At 39.9% G+C, this 19812-nt stretch overlaps 1 protein-coding gene across 1 annotated transcript in view; it reads right to left on the reverse strand.

The window, feature by feature from the left end:
• ZNF827 (zinc finger protein 827) overlaps window positions 1-19569 on the reverse strand; it is a 307211-nt gene extending 287642 nt beyond the window's left edge. The window contains exon 1 of the mRNA XM_063458482.1: window positions 18992-19569. Within this exon, the coding sequence (XP_063314552.1) occupies window positions 18992-19034 (43 nt within the window). The 5' untranslated portion in view covers window positions 19035-19569. The remainder of the gene's footprint in view (window positions 1-18991) is intronic.
• Between the last annotated feature and the right edge of the window lie 243 nt (window positions 19570-19812).

A 19812-nucleotide genomic window follows, 5' to 3' on the forward strand; every position in this document is an offset into this window, starting at 1 on the left:
AATGCTGCTCCAACCTATCTATCCTGCCTAATACACAAGTATATCCTGCCTTCACCCATACGCTCTGCCGAAAAACTACATCTATCCTCTATCCGTACTCCCACCTCTGATGCTCCCCTTCAAGACTTCTTTAGGGATGCACTATTCCTTTTTTGAACTCCCTTCTCTTCTCTGTTAGACGTTCATCCAGTCGCCACTCTTTCCAAAAAAAATCTTTGAAAACTGAAAACTCAGTTCATGAAAGCCTATCAATCAAACGGTTTAATAGCTCCCTCCCTCCCCTCCCCTCCACACAGATACCTTTTCCGGCAACTGTCACCTCAAAAACAACTAAGTCTTCAGCAAATACCATTTTATCAACCTTTTCTACCCCTACCCTTACCCTTTGTGTCACTTTACCCCAGTACCTCTAGCATGTAGACTCATTGAGCAGGGTCCCTAACCCCTTTGTTCCTGAATGTACAACTGGTCTGGCTACAATTACGTATGTGTGTCTGTGTATATATATATATATATATATATACACATATAAATATATACACACACACACGTAATTGTAGTCAGACGAGTTGGACATATCCGTGTGTATATATACACACATATATACATACACACACATTAATTTCTTATTTAAGTGTATGAAAGCTTCCACCAGCCACTTGCAGCTTCTCCATCACTGGTACAAATAAATGAGATACGCTGGTGGTTTTCATCCACTTGCAAACGACTAATTCTTTTCCAACTGAATGAAGAGCTGTTATTTAATGTGAAAATGCGGTGCACTGGTTTATGGAAAACACACTTCTGTCAAATAGATTTTTGTATATTTGATGCCTGTAGTGCCACTTGACAGCAGAGGTCACTAGTAACATGCGTGCAGGAGAAATGGGGAAGAGTAATATTCCTCAGTGGGACCACACAATCCTTTTGTGTTGTTATGTTGGAGAGGTTTATAATAATCTGTGATATTTTTTTACTCTCTTGGTACTTTGTCCACACTCACATTTGCATATATTAGCATGTCTATGCATATATAATAGGGTCATTAGTGCTATTTGCATATGTAATGAGATGTCTAGCAGGCTTACACATTTATAGATTGAAATTGGTGGAAAATGATTAAGAGAACGCTATTGCAGGAAGATAACAAGTTTGAGTAAATGTTGGCAGTTTCAACCTCAGCAAGCCTTTGCGAGCTGGTGTAGCATCCAACGGAGTTTCATAAAAATTAATAAAAAATTTAAATTTAGATTTTTATTTTTTTTTAAACTAAGACCAGGGTTGAAACTTCCTTTAAAGTGCATTTTGCAACTAAACTTTAAAGGCCCAGAGTATGGATCAATTGGATTTTGCACATGTAGAATGTAAAACGACAGTGAAAAAGGAGGCTTTGAAGGAATATTACAGTTAGGAACACAAACAGTATTCCTAACACTATAATGTTCTTTTTTCTGGGTCCCCTTAAATGCAAAAGCACATATAAATTTCTGCTTTCATTTTCTCAGTGTTGTGATCTATCCCCCCAATGTAATAATTTTCCCCCTCTTCTCATCCAGTCCAATGCTTCTCACATGGAGGTAGTGTGGACAGAAAATGCATTTGCGACAAGCTTTCAAATGTTCTCAATAAGAACAGTCTCTACATCTGTTATTGAAGTAGAAGCATTCTCTAGTGTCTCTTAGAAAGACAGCCACCAAGGGTCTATAGAACCCTGTAATTAAACAATTGCTCTATCTACAAAATTGCAATATTTTAGATTGCAAGACTAAAATGACAGTCGTATTTCACCCAGACCACGTCACTAAGACGAAGTTGCCTGGGTGCTCACAGAGTACCTTTAACATGGTAACAATGCAATGAGTTGGGTGGAAAAAGTGAGGATACATTATGTATACATACTAAGTATGCATATTAATATGGGGCAGTTGCTATTTATGGCCCAAATCCCTCTGCCCCTTGTCTATTATAGTGTCCTTCTTTTTAGAGGCTCCATATTGTTGGTATTTCCAAGTGTATAACAGTTCCACAGCAATAACATACACAGTAAGATGTCTTTAAACTGCAAAAAAAGTGTTTATAAATCATTCTGTTGAAATAATATGTACTGTTCTTGTTCCAAATTACTATTTAGTTGCATAAATTATTATTAGCAAGTCACCTAAAAATTCTCAAAACAGTCCAACTTTTGGCCCACACCCCTAAAATTAAAATGTCCTTCATTGTCCATTTGAAATGTTTGGATGTGTTAATTGCTCTACACGCAAGTTTCAAGATTGGAAGGTCACTAGATTTAAAAGAACAATTATGCATACAGTTTTCAAAATAAGTGAATTTATTAGATGTATGAGTACTGATGATGTTTATCTTGTACAGTGCAAATGAGGGCCACAGAATGCAGGGAAACTACAATGAAAGGCCTACAGGGTATTTTTGTGGCATTAAAAAAAATTAAGCAATAAAAACAGGGTTCTTAGAAATTGCATGTAAAGATTTTAATTTTTTAATGTATTGGTATGAAAGGGGAGGTAATGTAGTACTTTCTAAATTAGACAAAATGTATGTATAGACTTAACATTTTAATATCAAATGGTGTTAATAGAAGATTTTAAATATATTTTAGCTGTTCTAAAGGGTTACTCACTAAAACTGAATTCAAAGTGTAAAAAAAGTTTCACATTTAAAGGACCACTCTAGTGCCAGGAAAACATACTTGTTTTCCTGGCACTAGAGTGCCCTGAGGGTGCCCCCACCCTCAGGGACCCCCTCCCGCCCGGCTCTGGAAAGGGGAAAGTGTTTAAAACGTACCTTTTTCCAGCGGTGGGCGGAGAGCTCTCCTCCTCCGATCCTCCTCTTCTCCTCCCCGTCGGCTGAATGCGCACGCGCGGCAAGAGCTGCGCGCGCATTCAGCCGGTCAGATAGGAAAGCATTCATAATGCTTTCCTATGGACGCTTGCGTGCTCTCACTGTGATTTTCACAGTGAGAATCACGCAAGCGCCTCTAGCGGCTGTCAATGAGACAGCCACTAGAGGAAATAGGGGAAGGCTTAACCCATTCACAAACATAGCAGTTTCTCTGAAACTGCTATGTTTATGAAAAAATGGGTTAACCCTAGAAGGACCTGGCACCCAGACCACTTCATTAAGCTGAAGTGGTCTGGGTGCCTAGAGTGGTCCTTTAAGTCTTAAACTGGAAGCATAGCAGAGAATGTTTCTGATTTGGCAAGGCATTAGATTGAATTTGTAATACCTTTTTATATGAAATTCACTTTTTTAAATCCTTTTTTCTCATTTTACATATCAATTAATCTCATAAGGACAGAGGCAACTTTCTAAGTTCTGAACCAAAACTTCCTATGAGAAAGCATTGCGATTGGCGGAGATTATCACTTCTGATTATATCTGCCAAGGAGGTAGATCAGGGGCAGACAATAAAATACCTACAATGAGGGGAGCTATAATGTATCATATATAATATATAGTTGGATACTGTGGAGAGAGAAAATAAAGAAAAAAATAATAGTGCAAAAAATCTCTAAAATAACAGAGATTGCGTATCACAATAGGTATTATACACTCACAAGGAAAGAGCCATAAAATCAGTTGGCTCTAGTCTATATCACTTTTAGGGAGATCCACAATCCTCTTCTGTCGATATTGTAATCCAATGTCCAAAACACGTTTCGCCAGAGAACTGACTCTCAGTTGGTGGATCTTCTAGCTGGCTTTCTTTATTAGGGCTAAATCGATGGAGTTTCACTTGTAGGCACGTCACTTCCTTCTTTCTTTGGAACGCATCCTTGCTTTCCACTGGGTCCGGTTTTGGTCATTTCCTCTGATGCGGCTATTCGCGTCACTTCATGTTCCCTGTGGAACGCATCCTTGCGTTCCGATGTGCCAATCTCACTTTCCTTCATTGGAGAATTTAAATTTGGAACGCATGTGTTCTATTTTCCCAAAAATTTACCAAAAATATATACATAAAAGGAAATAAATAGCTGCAATTACATAATATGAGACCATATCTTTATAAACTATTATATTAACATTCCCCAGATCTCAATCCATTAGTGGGATGTGCTAGAACAACAAAACTGATCCATGGAAGCCCCACATCGCAAATTGCAGGACTTAATGGATTTGCTGTTTGGTGCCAGATTATTTATGGCACATTCAGAGGTCTTGTGGAGTCCATGCCTCAAAGCATCACAGCTGTTTTGGCAGCATAATGGGAACCTACACGATTATTAGTGTATGTATGTATATAGACATCTTAATGAAGTGCTGTGGATGCCACAGTCATATCATTTTAACACTGCAATTTAAATTATTGCAATGTTTACAACTGCAAGGTAGGTAAAATCCACCTTTAGTGGCTGTCTTCCTGACACGCACTAGAGACATTTTGTTTAGCTGAACTGACAAAGAAAAACAATTTCACGTGACACGGAAGCTCGTAAGAAAGCATTGCATACAATGCTTTTCTAAGATAAGCATTTGATGCATGTGCAGTAATTGCCACACATCAATTCCCAAATGCTCCTCTATGATTGAAGCAACACTGGAGGAGGCCATGCTTACTTGAAGATGTTGCAAGAGGTAGAGAGGTGAGCAGTACCAAGGTAAGTAATAAAGGAATAAGTAGAGCAAAAAAAAAAAAAGTGTCTACCAATAAATTCACAACAGACAGCTCTGTAGAAAGAAAAAAAAATTCCATGTAGGGGCTGAAACGTTGACTTTTAAATGGATTAAATGCAAGTTCAATTTTACTTGAAGACCACTACAAAGACCTTGGAGTGCGGTTCTGATAGATTCTATATATATATATATATATATATATACACACACATACACACACACACACACACACGTTATATATAGATATATATTATATTGTATCGTACTGTAGCAATGCAGAGTTTGTGGGCCCAGGTCATAATTGAAAACAAGAGAAATCTCAATGTATCCTTCCTGGTAAAATATTTTATAAATAAATAAAGAAAAAAGAAATAAGACATTCATTCTTCACTGCAAATAAAAAAAAAAAAAGAAATCAAAACCACTTAACCATCCAAAATGGGCATGGTCCATGATACATGCAAGGCAACAATATAGAGAGCATTGACAAATGCAAAAATGTGATCACACAACACACTAAGACAAAGAAAAGTCTCATACCACTGGCACACCTTCACAAACCAACTTAAGGTTGGCACATGTGCAACTCTCGGATCATTAACTATGATAACAGTTTCTTTGTTAATTGGCACAGAAACAAACCTGTTGCTAACGGCAATGCATCCGTTGGCATTTTAAAATATATTTATTCTTAATGCTATTTTTAAAGATGAACATTTAAAATTACATAGGGGCAAATATGTATTGCCAGCTTGTACTTTCAAGCAACCACCTGTAAATATTTATATAAGCCGAGCTATCTTTGAGTAGAAAACCAGAATTGTTGACTGTTGATGGAAGAATGGGGCTTTTATTATCAGAACGATCCTTTTACATGATAATAGATATCTCTGTGGATTATGCTACTACTATTCTTCTACATTTCACAAAGACAATAAGATATTAGAGCATAAAATATACTTTAGCCTTTATTGGAACTTAATAATCTATCTCTGTGAATGTATTCAGATGATACGTTACCAGCAGGGCCGGCGCTACCTGTTAGGCGGACTAGGCAGCTGCCTAGGGCGCCCCTTGGGAAGGGGCGCCGCCAGGAGCGCCGGCCCCCCCTCATGCTGCAGCCGCCCGAGCGCTCTGCAGAGAGCCTCAGGCGGCTGCAGCTTTGCCCGGGCTGGTGCGTCCATGAGGGCGCACCGTCCGGGTGCAGCATGAGGAGAGGGGCTGACAGGAGGGAAGCGCTCAGCGCTCCCTCCTGTCACTCCCTCACTGTAGCGTGGCCTAGCCCTGTATGGTTCGCGGGTACAGGGAGCATCTGTCTCCTGTACCCGGCCGGACTAACAGGAAGTGAACACTGAGTGTGCACTTCCTGTTAGTCCGGCCGGGTACAGGAAACAAAAGCTCCCTGTACCCGGCCGGACCATACAGAGCTCGGCCACGCTACAACAGAGGTAGGGGAGGGGGGAAGAAAGAAACAGGGAGGGGGGAGGGAGGGGAAAGAAAGAAACAGGGAGGGAGGAGGGAGGGGAAAGAAAGAAACAGGGAGGGAGGGGAAAGAAAGAAACAGGGAGGGAGGGGAAAGAAAGAAACAGGGAGGGAGGGGAAAGAAAGAAACAGGGAGGGAGGGGAAAGAAAGAAACAGGGAGGGAGGGGAAAGAAAGAAACAGGGAGGGAGGGGAAAGAAAGAAACAGGGAGGGAGGGGAAAGAAAGAAACAGGGAGGGAGGGGAAAGAAAGAAACAGGGAGGGAGGGGAAAGAAAGAAACAGGGAGGGAGGGGAAAGAAAGAAACTGACAAGGAGGGGAAAGAAAGAAACTGACAAGGAGGGGAAAGAAAGAAACTGACAGGGGAGGGGGGGAAGAAAGAAACTGACAGGGGAGGGGGGGAGAAAGAAACTGACAGGGGAGGGGGGGAAGAAAGAAACTGACAGGGGAGGGGGGGAAGAAAGAAACTGACAGGGGAGGGGGGAAGAAAGAAACTGACAGGGGAGGGGGGAAGAAAGAAACTGACAGGGGAGGGGGGGAAGAAAGAAACTGACAGAGGAGGGGGGAGAAAGAAACTGACAGGGGAGGGGGGGAGAAAGAAACTGACAGGGGAGGGGGGAGAAAGAAACTGACAGGGGAGGGGGGAGAAAGAAACTGACAGGGGAGGGGGGGAGAAAGAAACTGACAGGGGAGAGGGGGGAGAAAGAAACTAACAGGGAGGGGAAGAAACTAATGGGGGGAAGAAACTAACGGGGGGAAGAAACTAACGGGGGGAAGAAACTAACGGGGAGGTGGGAGAAATAAACTAACAGGGAGGTGGGGGAAAGAAACTAACAGGGAGGTGGGGGAAAGAAACTAACAGGGAGGTGGGGGAAAGAAACTAACAGGGAGGTGGGGGGAGAAAGAAATTGACAGGGGGGGAAGACTTTGACAGGGAGGGGAATTGACAGGGAGAGAGAAATTGACAGGGAGGGGGGATGAGAGTAACAAGGGAGGGGGGGAGAGATTGACATCCATCACACACACACACACACAATGCACCCCTTCCACACAAAGACAATGAACCCCTTGCACACAGAAAAACACACAATGCATTACACACACACACACACAATGCATTACACACACACACAATGCAACCCTTAGACACAATGCATTCCTTACACACACTCAAAGCACCCCTTACAGACTCACACACTTCATCCCTTACATACACATAAACACACCTTGCAGCCCTTACACATACAAACACAGATTCACACAATGCATTCCTTACACACAAATCAGGACATCCCCTACACACTCCACCCCCTGTGAACAAACTTATTGGTGGAACATGAAGGTGGACCCTGGGACCCAGACCTTGAGCTGTGTAAAGGGCCCCCAAAAAATGGAGCTGCTTCCCGTTCTCCCAGAACATTGATTTTTGTGACCACAGTTACAAACAGCCTCCAGAGATCCTGTTCTACACCAGACCAGTGGAGCCAGACTGCAGCTAGAGCCCATCATCATCCTCATCTGGCTGTAAGTAGGCAATCTAGTATATTATTCGTGGCACTAATCTCTAATTTACCTCACATTAACCCCTTAAGGACCGGACTTTTTTTGCGATGTTGTACATTTGCGACCAGGCATCTTTTTGACACTTTTGTGGTGTTTGTGTTTAGCTGTAATTTTCCGCTCTCTCATTTACTGTTCCCATACAAATTATATATTGTTTTTTTCAGGACAAAAGGGGCTTTCTTTACATACCATTATTTATATAATCTCATGTAATTTAATTTTAAAAAAATGAAAAAATATGATGAAAATTTGAAAAAAATACTCGTTTTTTGAATTTTATGTGAAAAATCTTTTACTCATCTACAAAAGCGAATGAAAAAAACTGCTAAATAGATTCAAAATGTTGTCCTGAGTTCAAAAATACCCAGTGTTTACATGCGTTTTGCTATTTTTTTGCATGTTATAGGGCTATAAGTACAAGTAGGATATTGCGGTTTCAAAACATACATTTTTAAAATGTATCAATAGTGACATTGTAACACTATTATCTGTCATAAATCTCTGAATACCACCCCACATGTACATCTTTTTTTAAAAGTAGACAACCCAGGGTATTCAATATGGGGTATGTCCAGACTTTTTTAGTAGCCACTTAGTCGCAAACACTGGCCAAAGTTAGCGTTCATATTTGTTTGTGTGTGAAAAAAGTAAAAAAACTAAATTGAACGCTAATTTTGGCCAGTGTTTGTGACTAAGTGGTTACTAAAAAAGACTGGACATACCCCATTTGCAATACCTTGGGTTGTCTTCTTTTGCAAATGGTATGCCATCATGGGGGTAATTCTCATTCCTGGGCTACCATACGCTCTCAAAGGCAACGTAACCAACCTGGCCATTTTCAATGTAAAAATATTTGACCCATATATTTGACCCTGTAACTTTCAAAAACGCTATAAAACCTGTACATGGGGGGTCCTGTTCTACTCAGGAGACTTTGCTGAACACAAATATTAGTGTTTAAAAACTGGAAAATTTATCACAACAATTATATCATCAGTAAAAGTGCTGTTTGTGTGTGAAAAATGCAAAAAAAGTCACTTTCACTGACAATATCATCGCTGTGATATGTTTTACTGTTTTTAATCACTAATATTTGTGTTCAGAAAAGTCTCCCGAGTAAAACAGTACCCCCCATGTACAGGTTTTAGGGTGTCGTAGAACGTTACAGGGTAAAATACAGTGATAGCAAATTAAATTCTCTGTACTTTCGGCCTGGGTTGGCAGGCAGGTCCCTTAAATTGCAATCAATAAAATAACTTAATTATGTAAAAATATTACATAAATACGCACGTAGAATTTAAATATATATGCATATTTTTATATTTGAAGTCTACGTGTATATTTATATAATTATTTATGTAATTTTGTATATGAATAGTTCGCATTCTTTTTATTTATTTATATATACATAGATATATATACAATTTCATTCTAAGTGTATTTTGATATAAATATATATATATTAATATCAAAATACAGTTAGAATAAAATTTCGTATAGATATATATATAATAATTTTTTACAATTTAATTTAAATTATTTATTATTCGTATTTTATAATAATATATATACAATATATATAGTTATTATATATATTATATATATATACGTGTGTAAATTAATTATAAGTGTATTTTTATATTAATATATGTACATATTAATATAAAAATACACTTAGCATGACATTATATATATGATATATAGACATATTATAAAGGTATAATATATGTCTATATATCATATATATACACATATATAATAATATTTTTTTTTTTATTAACTATAACTTTAAATTTTGGGGGGGGATTTTACATTGATTTTACAGTTGCAGGGAGACTGCCTGTCAGCACAGACAGTCCCCCTGCAGGCAGAGACTAGGACACCTATTGTGACCATGTGGTCGCCCTGTTGGGCGATCACATGGCCACAGGGGTCCTAAACCGCCATGGGGAGACTGTCTGGGCTGCAGGCAGTCTCCCCACACCGGGAGCACCGCCGATCGCCGCCGGGGAAACGACGGCGATCGGGTAAGTACATTGGACGGTTAGGACGGTTCAGGACCGTCACCGGTCGGCAACGCAAAAATGCCGATGACGGTCCTGAACCGTCCTAAGTCCTTAAGGGGTTAAAGAAACACTATAGTCCCCAGAACCACTGCAGCTTAATGTAGTGGTTCTGGTGTTTATAGCCTGACCCTGCAGGCCTTTTAATGCAAACACGACGGCACTGCAGCACTAGCGTTAGTTAACATGGCAGATCATATGGGTGGGGCATTGTGATGTCACGGGGGGGGGGGGGGGGGGGCGGCAAACTTTACTTTTGCCTAGGGCGGCAAAAATCCTTGCACCGGCCCTGGTTACCAGAAAAAAAAGGTTAGTAGTAGCCAAAGGATTTGAGAAATTACGCTCTTGTGAAAAACACCCCTCATGTCACCCTCTAGCTGGAAACTCATTATGCTATTGGCATAGATGCCATTGCATTCATTATAAAACAAGTTTGAACATATTTATACATAAAAAGAATAGCCAATCATTTTAATAATAAAAAAAATGGTTTGCATTAAAGTTGAGGGACATTAAATGGATAGTCTAAGTTAAGCAACAAAACAGCCTAAAGGAACATTGTATTCCTAACGCTATAGAACCCTAGTTACCTAAACTGTGACTAAGGCCCTATTCCGTGGTGAATAAATGGTTAACCATTTACTTGCTTACCCTAATCCAGCACCGGCACTGGTGACCTCTCCTCTTTCATCAATGTCAGCTCCCAAGTGGAGCCGAATGCGCGGCCAGAGGCGCACGCGCGCATTCAAACCCACCCATAGGAAAGCATTACTCAATTATCTTCACTTTTAAAAGCACGGAAAGTTCCTTACTTGAACGTTACACAGAGTATTCTGCAGTTGCAAGTAGATAAATACATTCGAAATTAAACTCAGTGTGCAATATTGTAAGTTTTTTTCAGGAAGTGTGTAGGGTGGATGTGTGAGTATGAGCCAGGGCTCTATAAACAAAGTGATTTCTCTCCTAAATAGCAGAGAATATAGCAGACTTATTTGGCATGATCTATGCAAGCCTACTAATAGTCCCAATTTTTGGGTCCTGTCCCGCCTTAGTACCTAGCACTCACAGTGTGATCAGAAACATACTCAGTGTGCTGCATCCTCTGTTTTACTAAATAAACCAGATGTGGGTAAATAGTGTGACATTTCTATCATTCATTTTATAAACGTGCTCTCAACGCGTTCCCTGATTGCTATGTTCCATGCAGGCACCCTTCTGTGCTACATGGTGTATAAACATGTTAGACTGCAGAGCAAATGGAAAAAAATACCACATACGGATCTATTCTATAACGGACTAGGCAATTTCAGATTTTAGACAATAAATGGATGAAAAATTAGCCAATTTTGAGATTTCAATTTGGGAAATTTTGTCACAAAACGTGAACTTCCCTAGTCAAATAACAATTTCAGGTTTAATGTATAACCATAAAATAAATAAGGACAAAAAGTGCAACGTTTCAGCCTACACAAAGGCCTTTATCAATCTTGATAAAGGCCTCTGTGTAGGCCGAAACATGGCACTTTTTGTTCCAATAAACCTGCCTTCCTGCAGCAATCTTGAGTGCCTGGACCTAATTTATTTTATCTACTAAACTGGGATTTGCCAACCCTGGCCCTGATAAGCACCTGGATTAGTGTGAGTGCGGTATCCTCCATTTGTGAATCACTAATGTATAACTATGACTGCAACCCAGAATTTAACATTATGCGTCCCACCTCTATACACTAGTTACATGCTGGCTAAAAAGGAAATGTCACTACACCACTTAACACAACATTGAAAATTACTTGATGTAATTACTTACATATAAAAAGCGGCATGGTCAACCACTCCGCCCCACAAATAAAATAAATAAATAAAATTGATATAAATAAAATCTTTATGCCATTAAGAATTATTATTTTTTATTATTTTTTTAAGCTGTCTATGGAGGATCCCACGGTCTCCTCATATGACATCGGTGTTGTACTCTTGCACATACGTGAAAAAACAGGGTATGCATTGCAAATGAAGAGAAGAAAGAAACATTGTTTCATTTTAACTCTTCTCTGGATCCTTTCTCTATGCGGACTTCCAGGTGCAAAGGACAGAGCTTATAACATGATTGACAAAGAGATACGATGTATAAACCCAACTGCAGTATAGAGAGGTGTGGATTTGTACATTCAAACCTCACAAATATTTGTTACATATAGGGATAAGTAATGATTATATGAAAAACCATGTAAATGAAAGTGCCCCATTAAAGGAAAAAGACTATGAACCATTTAGTATAACCTATCATTTCAGAGGTAGTGGCTAATATTTATTTATGTATGATCTATAGACAAATACTGCTTCATTCAGCTAAAGCTGTTTTGGTTACTACAGTGTCCCTTTAAGTCTATAACGCTAGACTTGCAGCCTATGTAAGTAGAGAATGTTGGTGAGAAGTTGCCAATCACTTTGAAGTAATGCAAAATTAAAGTAGCAGTATAGGCATCATACAAAGTGTGGTAGCAGTTAGGGTGACATTAGTACTCTGAAACTATTTTGTAATGTGTAGTAGAAACGTTGCATTAGTAATATCAGAAAAGGAGGCTGGAGTGCACGAGCCCAGGGAACCCAGTGTCAAGCTGTTAAAAAACAGTTAACAAGCTGTAGCAGCCATGGTACCAAAATCTTTTATTTTTTTGTTTACCTCTGCTACATACTTTTCCGCAAAAAAATAAAATGTTTAATAGTCTTTAATGGAGGGACCAAAAAAGGGACCTGCGAAAAAGAGAACATTAAAATGCTACTCCAAGCATCATAACCACTACAGACCACTTTAGTGGTTCTGATGCTAGGACAACCCTAGTGCTGTTCCCTGCTAATGGGACAAACTGTTTTGCAAATATTACTTGGGTCCAAAAGGGTCTTCTCCTCCTGGCTATGATGACATCTGGCTTCTGCAGAAGCTGAATTTCTGACCTTGAAGGCCATTCACTGGCTGAGAGATGTCAGCAACTGAAGTGGTCACTGTGCTTGGAGTAACACAACATATAAGCAGCATTAGTCATATTGCTAAATGTTTGTTCTAAGACATATCCATTGAAAAATAACTATACCCTGCCAAGTTATTCCATTTGAAAGATAATATTGCAAAATAAAAAAATAAATAAAAAAAAACACGAGAGTAAGAAAGAAATAAAGAAAGACATAGTTAGACTGTCACGTAATGCGAAAGCCCATAGTAAAGTATTGAATACAATGTTTTCCTATGGAGATGCATAGATGTGCACACAGAACTTGCCTCACATGCCCAACAGGTCTCCAGTGCTTCTTTTAGAGGAGAATTGGACTGGACGTTTGCGGAGGAGACCATGCTGCCCTTCAGAAGGTGGAGAAGTGAGAAGCACCTCAGTGCTAGAAAACCTCTTTTTTTTTGGGGGGGGGGGGGGCGCACACAAGGGCCTCTATAAAACTAAGAACAGCAGCACTATAGCATTAGAAATACAGACACTATATATCATGTAGACATATCTAGAGGGAGATATATGAGATCCATATATCAACTCTTAGACCAGAAAAAGCACCATGCTGAACCAAAAGATCAAAACTGTACAGTCCATGGTTGGTTTCTGGCCACTGGATTACAGCCCATGTTATTTATTTATTTATTTTTAAAGCTGTGTTTAGAACAGTAATCCATTGCTATTTGATTCCTGCCTATGTTCATTTGCATGCTGAGCTGGGAATTCTGGGACAATTAAAAACACGATTCCACTGAATTATTGTGCACAAGGCCAACTTTTCCCACTATTTGAACTAGGCAAAAAATGCACAACAGTTTAAAAAAAATATGTAGACAGATATCTATACATAGATTTCAGTGGGAAAAGCAAGTCTTAAAGGGACACTATAGTCACCTGAACAACTTTAGCTTAATGAAGCAGTTTTGGTGTATAAAACATGCCCCTGAAGCCTCACTGCTCAATCCTCTGCCATTTAGGAGTTAAATCCCTTTGTTTATAAACCCTAGTCACACCTCCCTGCATGTGACTTGCACAGCCTTCCATAAACACTTCCTGTAAAGAGAGCACTATTTAGGCTTTCTTTATTGCAAGTTATGTTTAATGAAGATTTTCTTATCCCCTGCTATGTTAATAGCTTGCTAGACCCTGCAAGAGCCTCCTGTATGTGATTAAAGTTCAATTTAGAGATTGAGATACAATTATTTAAGGTAAATTACATCTGTTTGAAAGTGAAACCAGTTTTTTTTTCATGCAGACTCTGTCAATCATAGCCAGGGGAGGTGTGGCTAGGGCTGCATAAACAGAAACAAAGTGATTTAACTCCTAAATGACAGTGAATTGAGCAGTGAAATTGCAGGGGAATGATCTATACACTAAAACTGCTTTATTTAGCTAAAGTAATTTAGGTGACTATAGTGTTCCTTTAAGGCTTGACTGGTGTACAGATTTTTGTTTAACATTGTATTAACTATCCATAGATATAAAGATATATATGCAAAGCTTGCACTGTCGTGACCTTTCCCAGAATTCCTTGCAATGCTTTCTCGGTACTGTACTCTGAAACAGTGCCTACAAACACCTGCTGTGCTTTTATTTCCGGTGATTCTGGCACATATAATGATAGCGCAAACAGAAGGCTCCTATCATCTCATTTTCAATCCAGCATGTCAACTCTATAAAACTAGAGTGTTTCCAAATGAGTTTGTCCTTTATGGGTTAATATTGGTCATGGCAGCTGCCTATCAGGAAATACATAGATATTAGTATACAGTGGTGTGTAAAAGATTTTAAAATGTCATATGGTCTACTGCAGCTGGTTATAGGTATATGGCCTTTACTTTGAAATATGCACCATGTTATACCAATGTGCTCTACCAATTGTGAGTAGCAGTACCAAGTGCATCATAGCCACTGCTTGCTTACATGTTACAGTAAAACAATAGACAAAGTAAAAAGAATATAAATAAATGTAAAAAAAAAAAAAGATAGAGAGAGAGAGATAGCCTGATTGAATACTCTATGAAAACTCTAACACAACATGGCACACAAAACACTAAATCATGCTATCGCACTTGTATTTTAGTACTGATATTTACGAATACCCTTACACCAAGTCAATCCATAAAAAAATAAAAATAGAATGTGCTTTATTTTGTGTTGCCACATAAATGTCGATACAAAATGTCTACAGAAGTGCTCTAAACAATATTTTGAGGTTGACTGTATATTTCCATTCAACTATGAGAAACAAAAATAAAGTCTGCCTAATTTGTAGTGGAAAATGTAGGCCAGGGTATGCACATTTGAAAACCATCTGCTCCACACTCCAACACCTACCATGCTCAATCAATAAAAGGCTGAAAGGGCCTGTGGCAGACCCAGGCTTGAGGTTACTATTAAGCCATTCTAAAAGAGCACCAAATCACAAACTACAATAGATCTTATGGTACAACGACCAGGGTTTACATGGTATTCAACGTTATGTTTAAATTACGTCTGCTACAGAGAGAAAAAAAAAAAAGAGATTACATTGGCAGGTACAGGAAAACACAGAGTGGAATGTAGATGCAAAGGCAGGGTTTAACCTCATGTGTACTTTCAGTTGAAAGTACACATGAGGTGAATACCAGGCACCGTTTTCTAGTATTAGAGAACATCCCACAAAACAGTCAAGGTAGCAATCCTAAAATGTATACGCAAAAAAAGACATGGGAATTAAGAAAAAGATAGAGCACATTTAAGGAAATCATTACAACATGTAAACCATTATGCACATGTGCTTAGTAAATAATCTAGTTTCAACCAATTATGCAAGTAACTTGATGCTTATGATAAAATCTCAGAGAAGTATGAAACCACTATAAATATTCATGGATCACACTTTAGGTTATCTTAAAATGAGCTAGTTCAGATTTCAGAAAATTCTATGTTAATTCAGATGCTGCTACACAAGGCTTAGTGTTGGAGAAAGGTTATTTTTGTTAGTCTGAATTTAGAAGAAAAATTTAATAAAATGTGCAGAATTGCGAGTACAAAAACTCAACCATAATTCTTCTACCAAGCTCTACATTGTGCTGTTAAACAAACGTGCCTGAACAGCTTAATCATAAAATAAAAATCATGTACATTGCAATATGACATTTAAAATATTAATTACAGTACTTATGACACATTGGCTTATGTAGTGACAACATAACACAGAACAATCGGTGCTGGAAATACAATTCTAAAAATGTACTTTAAAAAGATTCTGCATAAGAATACAAAAGCACAAAGGCATGAAATAGGCCCAGAGTGACAGAGCTAAAATGGAGAATGACTCAGAGCTGGAGGGGAGTAGCTGAGGTCAGGGTCAAGGTCACATGCCTCTGCCACTTAAAAATACATCTACTGTTCAGCAGAGGTCGCCTTTTGTATATCCACTCAATCCTTGCATATTTCTGTCTTCAAAGAGAAAAAAACAAACAAAAATAGTCAAATGTTTCCACTGCAGTTAACCCTTTCACTGCTTGATCTGAACCAACTCCAGAGCAAAGGCCAATGATACAATCCAGCAATGCACTTTTATATATAGACATAAATAACTAAGCCAGATAATGCAGAAAGCTACAGTAAATAAAAAGATGCATATATTATCAGTATGTGGCTGCACTTTAATTCTAACACCACTCTAATGTATCCACGCAATAACAGAATATCTGTGTAATTGTTAACAATGGTTGTACCAAGTTGTTCGATATCTAATGTTAATAAGTGAGAAACAAAAGTTTGATATAAATAAAGCAGTTCATAGATTCCTCAGGCTAACTGTATGTCATCGATGGCAGTGGCTATTGGTACTTTTACCTTTCAAGTTACCCGGGCCCTGACCAAGATGTAGAATAGAAGCTTATAGGACTGTACACACCATCCCAGGCATACCTTCAAATCACTGGTATTTTCAGATTGTACAGTGTGCCTTTTTGTTTTTTGTAGCTCACACTGTTTAGTGTGGACATATCAAGAGATGACGAGAAGTCCAGTTCTCAATACTGAGTTTAGGCTACATCTTATGGTTCTATCAAATAGTGTGCGGTAAATAAAACCTGTCTCTACTCAATTTAATTCATTTTATTAAAAAAAGAAACCTCAACTACAAATTGAGTGTGCGTCTATGGTCAGGCCACCTTTTTTCGAGATACTTTGGCTATTTGATATGTTGGGAGTTATACTTTAACAAGTAATCCCAGGGAGAACACAGTTAAATAAAATTAAGGGGACATTGTAATTACCATCTCAAGCCAGGAGACTCGTCATAACAGACTAAGTATAGTGCTCATATAGAAGTGAGTAAATATTAATGCAGGTAAGATACATAACTCTGTACAGTGACTATTATTTTCTGTTAAACTGCACAGAAGACCTTGCCTGCCTCAGCAGTGATAGCCAACCCTGCCTCCATCACCCTCCTTCTCTACCAGAGACATGCATACATATATTTATCTTATGGATATTGATCGTTATCCGTCTGCAGAGAGCAAATGGCTGCAAATGGGAAGGAACAATCTGACCCCTCCCTCCCTTCCCCCAACCTTGTGAACTCCAGGTGACCGGCTGTAGCTTACAAACACAGGCAGTGAAAGCACTGCCACCAAGCCTTAGCTGAACTTGGGAGGGTGGAATACTAGATAAGGGTTTATATTTGTTCATCCACAGAATCAAGATAACTTAAAAAGAAGTGAGGAAATGCAGTACATATTCATTATCCAAAAGTCAGTTCATGCTACCTGGAGTATTTTTTTTTTTTATAACAAGACAGCACACATCCAATTAAACGCCAACATCTTAAATATATTTTTGGAGAATAATGTATTACTTTAAGGATAAGTATCATAGCACAATCTCATCTGCTGCAAGTATGGGTGCTCTCAAAGGCCTGGATACGTGCTGATGGGCAAAAAAAAAAAAAAAAAAAGCCTGGCAACACTATGTTTGACTTCAAAACACTAAAAATTATATACAACTCAATTCTAATAACTTTTTCAAAAACACGAGACATAAATGGCTTACACGATTAAGAATAGAATAACTGAATATTCCAAGAAGAAAACACTGTGGTATGAGCATCACTTAATAAGGACAGCCATCGTCACTCACTGACCCTTTGCCTGTCAGATCAGCACTGTGTACATTTTGGCACATGCTCAGGCCTCTGGGATGCTGTTAGGTAACAGTAATGACCCTTCTCCAAGGGTGGGGTGCAAGTTCGAACACATAACTAGCTATAAGCCAGATGTTGTCCTTCCACAAGCTGGAGGACCAAATAGAATGTGAGGGAGAAAAAAAAAAAAAAGTACATTAGAAAAGTTGAGTTTGAACACAGAGCAATAATCCTGTTGGGCACAGAGGGCATTATATTAGCAATGATCCTGTTGGGCACAGAGGGCATTATATTAGCAATGATCCTGTTGGGCACAGAGGGCATTTATATTAGTGTGCTTGGCGCTGCTCTGTGCCTAGCTGTGTGTCTGGGGATTGTCATACTCTGATCTCAGAGCCATGGCACCCACTGCCTGCCCGCCCCAGTCTGGTCACTGAAGCCTGGGTCTGGCCTGACCTCTTCCTGGGCTACCAGCCTCCCTTCTCCCCCAACCTCTCTCCTGTTTGACTAGGGATTCCTATACACAGACACCCCCTTTTCGTCTCTCTCTCTCCCCTCCTTTGCATGGCCCACCCCCTGGTTTTCTTGCACAAACCTCCTCCTTTACCCACCACCCTCCCCCTTTTTTTGCATCTGCTGCTGCCTCTCCTCCCGGGGCCGACAGGCTCAGCAGCCGGAGCTGGCCGCAACCTTTACCCGGGACAGAGCCCTATTGATTCCGGGCAGCTGCTCCCCTGCAAGATCCATGCCAGTGCCCTGGGCAGCCGGGGGAGAGACAGCATGCAAAGCGGGGGGCAAGATGGGGGCGAGTAGGCACAGGGGGCGGGCAGAGAGGGAGAGAGCTTCTATATAAAAACAAGTAGACAGTATGGAAAAAAATGATTAAAAAAAAAAAAAATAGAAGCAGAGGGGACTGATCATCAGCAACAACATGGCTGCCTGGCTCAGACTTGAAAATAATAAAAAGAGGAATAATAACCCAGGCTGTGCTCTGTCTCTGTCAGTTTCACCTCTGTAACCCTAAACTAATGCAGAAAGCAGGCAGGGAGCTGCAGGGACAGAGAGAGCCAGACACACAGCACCAAGCACACCACAGACAAGCTGCACTTACGTGAAGGCAGGCGCTTGGGTTGCTCCTGCTTCCTCCTGGGCATTTTCTCCCCTGTCCTTTTAAATTGGTAAAGATATGTGGGGAGGCCAGGTCGATCACATTGTCCTCCCTCGGTGGGTACGATGAAAGCCAGATGACAGCAGTGCAAAGAAGGGGTATGTGCAAATAATAAAATAAATAAAATAGAAATTGATGATGAGTGCAGCTCTTTGCTGGTTCCTGGAGTCAGAGAGCTTGGTGGTTGCACCTGGCTTGTCCTCCCTTTCACCTCCCTCCCCCAGCCGTAATAAATATTCCTCAATGGGGGGAATGGAGCTGATCTATATGTGTGTGTTGTGCATGTAAAGGCTACATCATGGTGATGAGCCGTGCTTGCTTGCTGCCGCTGTGTCTATGGCTGCTCCCTGTGTGTCTTCAAGCCCCTAACACTAATGCAAGGATCAAAGGGCAGCAGTGGTGGCGGTAGAGCACACACACACAGCGACACACACACACATGCACACATGGAGGGGCAGCCTCCCAGTCTCAGACATACAGCAGACAAGCTCACAGCCAAGGCTGGGTCACAGTGCAGAGCTGCCCTAGGCTCTCTCTCTCCTCCTCCCCTTGCACTTTGCACACCCTGCTCCCCTTCAGCTCCTGTAGGGAGGAGGTAGTGATGTGCAGGGACTGCAGTAAACCCACTCTAAGGTTTCTCTCATTAACAAAGAAAAGATGGGAGTTTAAGGAGGAAAAAAAAAAGTTTTTGTGGCTTTTTTTTCCTATCCACAGGCATTTTTCTTCCTTTTCAGTATTGTTCATCCATCCATCTAGTGAATAAT

Source organism: Pelobates fuscus, chromosome 6 (genome assembly GCF_036172605.1).
Source record: "Pelobates fuscus isolate aPelFus1 chromosome 6, aPelFus1.pri, whole genome shotgun sequence".
Classification (NCBI taxonomy): domain Eukaryota; kingdom Metazoa; phylum Chordata; class Amphibia; order Anura; family Pelobatidae; genus Pelobates; species Pelobates fuscus.